Raw genomic sequence first — 12,761 nt, forward strand, 5'->3', positions numbered from 1 at the left:
AGATAAGTTCCTTAGGGGGTCTACTTTCCAAAATGGTGTCACTTGTGGGGGGTTTCAATGTTTAAGCACATCAGTGGCTCTCCAAACGCAACATGGCGTCCCATCTCAATTCCTGTCAATTTTGCATTGAAAAGTCAAATAGCGCTCCTTCCCTTCCGAGCTCTCCCATGCGCCCAAACAGTGGTTTACTGCCACATATGGGGTATCAGCGTACTCAGGACAAATTGGACAACAACTTTTTGGGTCCAATTTCTCCTGTTACCCTTGGTAAAATAAAACAAATTGGAGCTGAAGTAAATTTTTTGTGTAAAAAAGTTAAATGTTCATTTTTATTTAAACATTCCAAAAATTCCTATTAAACACATGAAGGGTTAATAAACTTCTTGAATGTGGTTTTGAGCACCTTGAGGGGTGCAGTTTTTAGAATGGTGTCACACTTGGGCATTTTCTATCATATAGACCCCTCAAAATGACTTCAAATGAGACGTGGTCCCTAAAAAAAAATGGTGTTGTAAAAATGAGAAATTGCTGGTCAACTTTTAACCCTTATAACTCCCTAACAAAAAAAAAAATTGGTTCCAAAATTATGCTGATGTAAAGGAGACATGTGGGAAATGTTACTTATTAAGTATTTTGTGTGACATATCTCTGTGATTTAATTGCATAAAAATTCAAAGTTTGAAAATTGCGAAATTTTCAAAATTTTCGCCAAATTTCCGTTTTTTTCACAAATAAACGCAGGTACTATCAAAGAAATTTTACCACTATCATGAAGTACAATATGTCACGAGAAAACAATGTCAGAATCACCAGGATCCGTTGAAGCGTTTCGGAGTTATAACCTCATAAAGGGACAGTGGTCAGAATTGTAAAAATTGGCCTGGTCATTAACGTGCAAACCACCCTTGGGGGTAAAGGGGTTAATATATCACACGGTTGGAATGTCCATTGTGCCTCTATACAGATGGGGCTTCACCATTATTACTGTTTGTCCCAAACCTATTAACCAATTCCACATGATTTTGGGACAGACTACAGCTAAGATATGAGACCTTGAGTCATACAGTATGCCACTTTTGAATACTATTTTAGGTTTTCCTAAAATCTTCATAAAATAAGCTCTACTTAGGCTACTTTCACACTAGCGTTTTCTGCAAACCGTCACAATGCGTCGTTTTGCAGAAAAAATGCATCCTGCAAAAGTGCTTGCAGGATGCGTTTTTTCCCCATAGACTTGTATTGACGACGCATTGCGACGGATTGCCACACGTCGCATTCGTCGAGCGACGGATGCGTCGTGCTTTTGCGGAACGTCGGGAGAAAAAAAACGCTACATGTAACGTTTTTTTCTCCTGACGGACCACTTTTTCCGACCGCGCATGCGCGGCTGGAACTCCGCCCCCACCTCCCCGCACCTTACAATGGGGCAGCGGATGCGCCGGAAAAATGCATCCGCTGCCTCCATTGTGCAATGCAGCAAACGCTAGCGTCGGAATCTCTCCCCGACGCATTGCGACGGGGAGATTCCGACGCTAGTGTGAAAGGAGCCTTACTATTCAGGCTCCGTTCACATTTCGTTTATGTTTACATTTGGTGTATACATCGGGAAAAGCTCCTGAAGTACACATTAAATGGGGATAAGTTGCGGGATAAGTTGTACTTTTGAACGACATCATTGGTTTTAGCATGTCGTGTACTAGAAAACGGGAAAAAAATTCCAAGTGCTGTGAAATTGCAAAAAAAGTGCAATCCCACACTTGTTTTTTGTTTGGCTTTTTTGCTAGGTTCACTAAATGCTAAAACTGACCTGCCATTATGATTCTCCAGGTCAGTACAAGTTCATAGACACCTAACATGACTAGGTTATTTTTTACCTAAGTGGTGAAAAAAAATTCCAAACTTTGCTAAAAAAATAAATAAATAAATTGCGCCATTTTCCGATACTCGTAGCGTCTCCATTTTTCATGATCTGGGGTCGGTTGAGGGCTTAGTTTTTGCGTGCCGAGATGACGTTTTTAATGATAGCATTTTGGTGCAGATACGTTCTTTTGATCGCCCGTTATTGCATTTTAATGCAATGTCGCGGCGACCAAAAAAATGTAATTCTGGCGTTTCGCATTTTTTTCTCGCTACGCCGTTTAGTGATCAGGTTAATGCTTTTTTTTTAATTGATAGATCGGGCGATTCTGAGCGCGGCCATACCAAATATGTGTAGATTTGATTTTTTTTTTATTCATTTATTTTGATTGGGGCGAAAGGGGGGTGATTTAAACTTTTATATATTTTTTATTTTTTTCACATTTTTTTTTACTTTTGCCATGCTTCAATAGCCTCCATGGGAGGCTAGAAGCAGGCACAGCACGATCGCCTCTGCTACATAGCAGCGATCATCAGATCACTGCTATGTAGCAGAATTGCAGGTGTGCTGTGAGCGCCGACCACAGGGTGGCGCTCACAGCCACCGGTGATCAGTAACCATAGAGGTCTCAAGGACCTCTATGGTTACTATTCTGAAGCATCGCCGACCTCTGATCATGTGACGGGGGTCGGCGATGCGATCATTTCCGGCCGCCCAGCCGGAATCGGTAGTTAAATGCCACTGTCTGCGTTTGACAGCGGGATTTAACTAGTTAATAGGTGCGGGCAGATCGCGATTCTGCCCGCGCCTATTACGGGCACATGTCAGCTGTTCAAAACAGCTGACATGTCCCGGCTTTGATGTGGGCTCACCGCGGAGCCCTGCATCAAAGCAGGGGATCTGACCTCGGACATACAGTTAGGTCCATATATATTTGGACAGAGACAACATTTTTCTAATTTTGGTTATAGACGTTACCACAATGAATTTTAAACAAAACAATTCAGATGCAGTTGAAGTTCAGACTTTCAGCTTTCATTTGAGGGTATCCACATTAAAATTGGATGAAGGGTTTAGGAGTTTCAGCTCCTTAACATGTGCCACCCTGTTTTTAAAGGGACCAAAAGTAATTGGACAGATTCAATAATTTTAAATAAAATGTTCATTTTTAGTACTTGGTTGAAAACACTTTGTTGACAATGACTGCCTGAAGTCTTGAACTCATGGACATCACCAGACCCTGGGTTTCCTCCTTTTTGATGCTCTGCCAGGCCTTCACTGCGGTGGTTTTCAGTTGCTGTTTGTTTGTGGGCCTTTCTGTCTGAAGTTTAGTCTTTAACAAGTGAAATGCTGCTCAATTGGGTTGAGATCAGGTGACTGACTTGGCCATTCAAGAATATTCCACTTCTTTGCTTTAATAAACTCCTGGGTTGCTTTGGCTTTATGCTTTGGGTCATTGTCCATCTGTAGTATGAAACGACGACCAATCAGTTTGGCTGCATTTGGCTGGATCTGAGCACACAGTATGGCTCTGAATACCTCAGAATTCATTCGGCTGCTTCTGTCCTGTGTCACATCATCAATAAACACTAGTGACCCAGTGCCACTGGCAGCTATGCATGCCCAAGCCATCACACTGCCTCGGCCGTGTTTTACAGATGATGTGGTATGCTTTGGATCATGAGCTGTACCACGCCTTCCCCATACTTTTCTCTTTCCATCATTCTGGTAGAGGTTGATCTTGGTTTCATCTGTCCAAAGAATGTTCTTCCAGGACTGTGCTGGCTTTTTTAGATGTTTTTAGCCAAGTCCAGTCTAGCCTTTTTCTTCTTGATGCTTATGAGTGGCTTGCATCGTGCAGTGAACCCTCTGTATTTACTTTCATGCAGTCTTCTCTTTATGGTAGATTTGGATATTGATACGCCGACCTCCTGGAGAGTGTTGGTCACTTGGTTGTCTGTTGTGAAGGGGTTTCTCTTCACCATGGAGATTATTCTCCGATCATCCACCACTGTTGTCTTCCATGGGAGCCCAGGTCTTTTTGCATTGATGAGTTCACCAGTGCTTTCTTTCTTTCTCAGGGTGTACCAAACTGTAGATTTTGCCACTCCTAATATTGTAGCAATTTCTCGGATGGGTTTTTTCTGTTTTCGCAGCTTAAGGATGGCTTGTTTCACCTGCATGGAGAGCTCCTTTGACCGCATGCTTACTTCACAGCAAAACCTTCCAAATGCATGCACCACACCTCAAATCAACTCCAGGCCTTTGACCTGCTTAATTGAGAATGACATAACGAAGGGATTGCCCACACTTGTCCATGAAATAGCCTTGGAGTCAACTGTCCAATTACTTTTGGTCCCTTTAAAAACATGGTGGCACATGTTAAGGAGCTGAAACTCCTAAACCCTTCATCCAATTTTAATGTGGATACCCTCAAATGAAAGCTGAAAGTCTGAACTTCAACTGCATCTGAATTGTTTTGTTTAAAATTCATTGTGGTAATGTCTACAACCAAAATTAGAAAAATGTTGTCTCTGTCTAAATATATATGGACCTAACTGTACTATCCTGTTCGAGGTCAGAAAGGGGTTAAGAGGTAATAACTCTGGAACGCTTCAACGGATCCTGGTGATTCTGACATTGTTTTCTCGAGACATATTGTACTTCATGATAGTGGTAAAAATTCTTTGATATTACCTGCGTTTATGTGTGAAAAAAACTGAAATTTGGTGAAAATTTTGAAAATTTCGCAATTTTCAAACTTTGAATTTTTATGCCCTTAAATCACAGAGATATGTCACACAAAATACTTAATAAGTAACATTTCCCACATGTCTACTTTACATCAGCACAATTTTGGAAACAAAATTTTTTTTGTTAGGGAGTTATAAGGGTTAAAAGTTGACAAGCAATTTCTCATTTTTACGACACCATTTTTTTTTTTAGGGACCACATCACATTTGAAGTCAATTTGAGGGGTCTATATGATAGAAAATAATGTGACACCATTCTAAAAACTGCACCCCTCAAGGTGCTCAACACAACATTCAAGAAGTTTATTAACCCTTCAGGTGTGTCACAGGAATTTTGTAATGTTTAATAAAAAATGAACATTTTTTTTTCACAAAAAATGTACTTCAGCTCCAATTTGTTTTATTTTACCAAGGGTAACAAGAGAAAATGGACCCCAAAAGTTGTTGTACAATTTGTCCTGAGTACCCAGATACCCCATATGTAGGAGTAAACCACTGTTTGGGCGCATGGGAGAGCTTGGAAGGGAAGGAGCGCCATTTGACTTTTCAATGCAAAATTGACTGGAATTGAGATGGGACGCCATGTTGCGTTTGGAGAGCCTCTGATGTGCCTAAACATTGAAACCCCTCACAAGTGACACCATTTTGGAAAGTAGACCCCCTAAGGAACTTATCTAGATGTGTGGTGAGCACTTTGACCCACCAAGTGCTTCACAGAAGTTTATAATGTAGAGCCGTAAAAATAAAAAATAATATTTTTTCACAAAAATGAACTTTTCGTCCCCAATTTTTTATTTTCCCAGGGTTACCAGAAGAAATTGTACCCCAAACGTTGTTGTGCAATTTGTCCTAAGTACGCTGTTACCCCATATGTGGGGGTAAACCACTGTTTGGGTGCATGGCAGAGCTCGGAAGGGAAGGAAAGCCGTTTGACTTTTCAATGCAAAATTGGCTGGAATTGAGATGGGACGCCATGTTGCGTTGGAGAGCCCCTGATGTGCCTAAACATTGAAACACCCCATAAGTGACAATATTTTAGAAAGTAGACCTCCTAAGGATCTTATCTAGATGTGTTGTGAGAGCTTTGAACCCCAAGTGTTTCATTACAGTTTGTAACGCAGAGCTGTGAAAATAAAAATTCTTTTTTTTCACAAAAATTATTTTTTAGCCCTCAATTTTGCATTTTCCCAAGGGTAACAGGAGAAATTGGACCCCAAAAGTTGTTGCGCAATTTGTCCTGAGTACGCTGATACCCATATGTGGGGGGTAACCACCGTTTGGGCGCATGGCAGAGCTCTGAAGAAATGGAGCGCCATTTTGAATGCAGACTTTGATGGGTTGGTCTGCAGGCGTCACGCTGCATTTGCAGAGCTCTTGATGTGCCTAAACAGTAGAAATCCCCCACAAGTGACCCCATATTGGAAACTAGACCCCCAAGGAACTTATCTAGATGTGTTGTGAGAACTTTGAACCCCCAAGTATTTCACTACAGTTTAAAACGCAGAGCCGTGAAAATAAAAAATCATTTTTTTCCCACAAAAATGTTTTTTTAGCCCCCCAAATTATTTTCCCAAGGGTAACCAGAGAAATTTGACCCCAGAAGTTGTTGTCCAATTTGTCCTGAGTACGCTGATACCCCATATGTTGGGGTAAACCCCTGTTTGGGCGCACGGGAGAGCTCGGAAGGGAAGGAGGACTGTTTTACTTTTTCAACGCAGAATTGGCTGGAATTGAGATCAGACGCCATGTCGCGTTTGGAGAGCCCTGATGTGCCTAAACAATGGAAACCCCCAATTCTAACTGAAACCCTAACCCAAACACACTCCTAATCCCAACCACACCCCTAACCCCAACCACACCCCTAACTCCAACACCCCCCTAACCCTAATCCCAACCATAATAATAATAATAATAATAATAATCTTTATTTTTATATAGCGCTAACATATTCCGCAGCGCTTTACAGTTTTGCACACATTATCATCACTGTCCCCGATGGGGCTCACAATCTAGATTCCCTATCAGTATGTCTTTGGAATGTGGGAGGAAACCGGAGTGCCCGGAGGAAACCCACGCAAACACGGAGAGAACATACAAACTCTTTGCAGATGTTGTCCCGGATGGGATTAGAACCCAGGACTCCAGCGCTGCAAGGCTGCTGTGCTAACCACTGCGCCACCGTGCCCTAACCACACCCCTAACTCTGACACACCCCAACCCTAACCTAACCCCAACCCTAACCCCAACTCTAACCCAAACCCTAATGGGAAAATGGAAATAAATACATTTTTTTTTACATTTTTTTTAATTTTTTTAATTTTCCCTCACTAAGGGGGTGATGAAGGGGGGTTTGATTTACTTTTATAGCGGGTTTTTTAGCGGATTTTTATGATTGGCAGCTGCCACACACTAAAAGACGTTTTTTATTGCAAACAATATTTTTTTGCGTTACCACATTTTGAGAGCTATAATTTTTCTATATTTTGATCCACAGAGTCATGTGAGGTCTTGTTTTATGCGGGACGAGTTGACGTTTTTTATGGTAACATTTTCAGGCACATGACATTTTTTGATCGCTTTTTATTCCGATTTTTGTGAGGCAGTATAACCAAAAACCGGCTATTCACAATTTTTTTTTTGTGGGGGGGGGGGGAGGTTTATACCATTCCGTGCTTGGTAAAATGGATAAAGCAGTTTTATTCTTCGGGTCAGTACGATTACAGCGACACCTCATTTATATCATTTTTTTATGTTTTGCCGCTTTTATACGATAAAAACTATATTATAGAAAAAATAATTATTTTTGCATCGCTTTATTCTGAGGACTATAACTTTTATTTTTTCGCTGAGGACGCTGTATGGCGGCTCGTTTTTTGCGGGACAAGATGACGTTTTCAGCGGTACCATGGTTATTTATATCTGTGTTTTTGATCGTGTGCTATTCCACTTTTTGTTTGGCGATATGATAATAAAGCGTTGTTTTTTGCCTCTTTTTTTACGGTGTTCACTAAAGGGGTTAACTAGTGGGACAGTTTTATAGTTCGGGTTGTTACAGATGCGGCGATACTAAATATGTGTACTTTTATTGTTTATTTTTTTAATTTGGATAAAGAAATGTATTTATGGGAACAATATATTTATTTTTTTCTTTATTTAGGAATTTTTTTTTTTTTTACACATTTAAATATTTTTGTTTTTAATTTATAACATTGCCCCAGTGGGGAATCTTGTTATAAGGTCAGCGATCTGACGTGCACTGCTCCTGGCTTACAGGCGCTTGCTCTGAGCAGGCACTTGGTAAGCCACCTCCCTGCAGGACCCGGATGCAGCCCCGCGGCCATTTTGGATCCATGGCCTGCGGGGAGGAGACGCTCGGTACAAGGTGAGCACATCGCCTTGTAGCGAGGGTCTCAGGGAAGCGCGCAGGGAGTGGGCTCCCCTTTGCCCCCGGAACGCTGCGTTCATGTTTGATCGCAGTGTGCCGGGGGTTAAAGTGCCGGATGTCAGCTGACAGCCGGCTGTGATCGGCCGCGCTCCCCCCGTGAGCGCGGCCGATCGCTATGACGTACTATCCTGTCCCTGGGAATTAAGTCCCAAGTCACCTTGACGGGATAGTACGTCATATGGGATTAAGGGGTTAAAACCTTACCATGTGTCAGAAGTGACCTCAATGTGTACAATGGCAGACAAAGTACCGGTTCCCAATCTGTGGACACCAGCCATGGGAAGGTTTTTAAATGTAATATCCAGCTCAAGGAGGGGAGGCAAAAAATGCAATAATACAAAGAAAACACAAAGAAATACAGCTTGCTTTTAAGTAGGTATACATGCAGCACATCAACGCATGTTCACATTAGCCATTACATTGACACCACCTACAAGAAACAAAATGAGCATAAAACCCTGCTGTAACTAAATAAGTAAAAAAGCAAAATTACATTTAAACAACGTAGGCCTCTTAGTGACACCATTTTTGTTCAAAACAGCATGCGCCTCTTAATGAATTTGGTGTGCTTTATTCCTACATCCTACTTTCGAAACACCAGTCTGAATGAATCGGGCCCATAGACCATAATGGAATTTATTTAACCAATATGTCATGGGTTTTTCATGAGGTATACGTAAAACAGATGCCATTATTGGCTGTAAGCTATGGATGCCTGTGATTGATGTGCCAATTAAGCATAGGCTAAGTTGACACCCAAATAATGGATAAGGCTACGTTCACATTTGCGTTGTGCGCCGCTGCGTCGGCGACGCAACGCACAACGCAAATAAAAACACACCAAAACGCACGCAAAAACGCTGCGTTTTGCGACGCATGCGTCCTTTTTTGCCGAAATTTAGACGCAAGAAAAATGCAACTTGTTGCGTTTTCTGCGCCCGACGCTTGCGGCAAAAAAACGCATGCGTCGCACAACGCAGCACAACGCATGTCCATGCGTCCCCCATGTTAAATATAGGGGCGCATGACGCATGCGTCGCCGCTGCGTCGCCCGACGCAAACACGCAAAACGCAAATGTGAACGTAGCCTAAGTCATGAGCTTTTTAACAGGTTTTGATGATGTTGCCATTAAATGGCTTCCATTATATCCTGTGGGTGATAGATGCCACTGTTAGATATCAGTCAGAGACATATACAGTACACCACATATAGACAATAATGACATCCGTGTAATAGATATGTCATCAAGAGCTCATGATAAATCCATTGAAGAGATGCCTACAGCGGATACAACACATCCATCATTTACAGTTAGGTTAAAGAACATACACTGAACATTGCAGGGTGGAAGAGTGTAATATACTATGACATTCTATTCATGCCATTTCCAATATGGTGGCACATACTGGCCAGACGGAGGCTCAAACGATACTCTTGAGGCCTCCATCTGACAATTAGTGTGCACTTGTGTGTATATCTGGAGCTTTCCAGACATGCACGTTAAATATAACCAAAGAATGTGATATAGGACTGTAGGTGGGCGCTGATAGGGGGGCAGTGCATAGCTTACAAATGTACATTACCAAAATGCAAGCATAGCGAAACCAGAACAGGCGTCCTGATTCCCAATAGAAGTGCAGAAGAATGGGGCATTGTGAAAGTGGCCGATAGTGGTTCTAGGGGTGTGACCCCCAAGCAATGAAACATTTATATTGATAGATAATACAATTATCTGATTGGTAGCGTTCCCACCGCCGTGACCCCCAACAGTCACTATTATGGATATTCCAATCACTTGTTTGCTCCAACTTCTTCTGACAATGAATGAAGTAATGGCATTATCAAGAATGTATGATATTGCTCCATTTATTTTCACCGTGGAATGGTATAGACAATCGTAGGTGGCCAAACCTCTAATCTCGAAGGGATTCTGGAAAATGTGAAAAGCCTTGATAGTTGTGACAGAAGCTCTGGACTGGACTGTAATACAAGTTACAACTAATGATCAGTAGAAAACAGTGAAAGTTTCTCATCTGCAAAGTTACTCAACTTTTTTATAGTTGGAGTTTCATGTCACCTGTAAATGTACTGTGCTCTTTTACTTACATGTACATCACTGTATTAATTATTATTATTATTTATTTATATAGCACCATTAATTCCATGGTGCTGTATGTACATTAGACGGGGTTACATCAAAATACAAATATCACTTACAGTAAACAAACTAACAATGACAGACTGGTACAGAGGGAAGAGGACCCTGCCCTTGCGGGCTTATATTCTACAGGATTATGGGGAAGGAGACAGTAGGTCGAGGGTTGCAGTAGCTCCAATGGTGTTGAGGTGGCCGTGTGGTCATTACAGGTTGTAAGCTTTCTTGAAGAAGTGGGTTTTCAGGTTTCTTTTGAAGGATCCAAATGTGGTGGATAACCGGGTGTGTTGGGGCACAGAATTCCAGAGGATGGGGAATATTCGGGAGAAGTCTTGGAGGCGATAGGGTGAGGAGTGAATAAGCGTGGAGGAGAGGAGGAGATCTTGGGAAGACCGGAGATTACGTGAGGTAAGATATTGAGTGATTAGTTCGGAAATATATGGAGGAAAAAGGTAAGGTTATGGATGGCTTTGTAGGTCAGTGTTAGTAATTTAAGCTGGATACGCTGGGAAATTGGGAGCCAGTGAATGGATTTGCAAGGAGGGAAAGCAGGAGTGTAGCGAGGAGAGAGATTAATTAGTCAGGCAGCAGAGTTAAGGATGGACTGGAGGGGTGCGAGAGTGTTAGAAGGTAGGCCACAAAGGAGGATGTTGCAATAGTCGAGGCGGGAGATGATTAGGGCATGAACAAGCATTTTGGTAGAGTGATGGTTGCGGAAAGGACGGATTCAGGAAATATTTTTAAGCTGGAGGCGACAGGAGGTGGTGAGAGCTTGGATGTGTGGTTTGAGGGACAGGGAAGAGTCAAGGGTTACTCCGAGGCAGTGGATTTTGGGGACAGGGGAATGTGTGATTTCATTTATTTTGATAGTTAGATCAGGTAGGGAAGATATGCGAGATGGAGGACAGATAATTAGTTCAGATTTGTCCATACTGAGCTTGAGGAAGCGAGAGGAGAAGGAGGATATGGTGATAGACACTCTGGGATTCTGGAGAGCAGAGAGGTATATCTGAGTGTTATGAGTTGTCCCAGGTGTATAGATTGAGAAGAGTAAGGGTCCTAGGACAGAGCCTTGAGGACACCAACAGAGAGGAGGCGAGATAAAGTGGTAGTATGGGAGTAGGAAATGCTAAATATGCGGTTGTTAAGGTATGAGGAGATCCAAGATAGGGCAAGGTCATTAATGAATTAGGTATTAATGAAGGCCAGTGCCCTAAATAATATGGTCTCACATGTAAGCTCAATTTCAGGCTTGCAATGTTCAATAAAATTTCCGGTTTTTTGTTGAGGGATCTTTAAAACAATCTGTAGAACAAATGTTCTCCCGAGCGATTATCATCATGGCGTTATTACCACTTCTCTATACACAGTGTAATTAGTGAAAGAATGGAACACACCCTTACCTTTAGGGAATCAAAGCAGGCAATAACACGTCCATTTTCGACCTGACAACTTTTAGGCGGGTGTGCAAATTTGCATTCCTCGTCAGATCTTGAACATGTCCCCCTCTGGAACTGCCTGCACACTTCGAGGGTCAGCCATTTAGTGTCTCTCACTGGAGCTACATTCAAAGCCATGCTGGAGAAGTGGAAAGGAAGCTGAAGTCTGCCAGGTGACTTTCAAGCTTAAGTCAGATGGATCCTGTAACCTTCCTCAGCAAGCGTCAGTAAAATAGAAATGCAATTGCTTTAGATGGACTGAACTGTGGAAGGGAGTCCAAAATGCGCAAAGCTGCATGAGAAAAGTGAATAAATCAGCATTCAGTCCGTCATCAATCAGATTGCACTACTTAAGCAAATTTGGCTGAGAAGACAACATACTCTGAGACCGCTTCAGATGGAAATATCAGGGTGGGATTAATGCCTAGCTGGTGGCTGCTTTCCATAAAGTACTAACGGCGGTCCTGTATGGAATATGGTCCTCCCGTGGTCACTCTTCAGTATGATGATGGCCTTTTTGGGTATCCGCAGTTTTCACTGGGCACAGCCTATGTCCTTGTAGGCTGCAGATATTCAGTCCACTTCTCGATAAGTCATTGGCAACAAGACAGAATCATACAAGGTATCTTCAGATAGACTTCAGGGCAGGCTTTTGGGTGTTTGGCATGTAATATATGTCCGCTGTTGCACTTATTGGCAGAAGTGGCTTTGGAAAAAAGGCACTTTCCAAATAAGCAGTAAGCCTAAAAGAAAAAAAAACAGAACATAGACAAGTTTAGTAATAACAAAAAGGAGGGCTAATAACAAAACTCAGATCAAAGACTAACCCCACCTATCCTAGGAGGAAGTGTCACAAACTACCCGCATAATACAAGCCTCTGTTCTGATCATGATAAACCGTCAGCCTTCCCGGAGAAGACCTGCCCGACAGAGAAGAACCAATCAGAGGACAGACTGCGGTAATATTCTAGGCATCTATCCAGCACATGGGAGTGACTCAGGAATGGATGAATGCTGCAGACACAATAATTAGACAAGCCACTTCCAAAACAATTCACTCTAATGTGCTTAGCCTCCTAACCAATTTATTAAGACTCCCATTTCCAATTA

General features: G+C 42.2%; 1 protein-coding gene across 19 annotated transcripts in view; it reads right to left on the minus strand.

Annotated features, from left to right (window-relative positions):
• MBNL2 (muscleblind like splicing regulator 2) overlaps positions 1-12,761 on the minus strand; it is a 257,926-nt gene that overhangs the window by 107,831 nt on the left and 137,334 nt on the right. For 17 of the 19 annotated variants that reach the window (XM_069758027.1, XM_069758032.1, XM_069758030.1 and 14 more), the window contains exon 2: positions 11,616-12,394. In XM_069758027.1, coding sequence (XP_069614128.1) covers positions 11,616-11,789 — 174 coding nt within the window. In that variant the 5' untranslated portion in view covers positions 11,790-12,394. The remainder of the gene's footprint in view (positions 1-11,615; positions 12,395-12,761) is intronic. The other 2 variants (XM_069758020.1, XM_069758019.1) reach the window with 1 other exon arrangement.

The sequence above is a fragment of the Ranitomeya imitator genome, chromosome 3 (genome assembly GCF_032444005.1).
Source record: "Ranitomeya imitator isolate aRanImi1 chromosome 3, aRanImi1.pri, whole genome shotgun sequence".
In the NCBI taxonomy this organism is placed as follows: domain Eukaryota; kingdom Metazoa; phylum Chordata; class Amphibia; order Anura; family Dendrobatidae; genus Ranitomeya; species Ranitomeya imitator.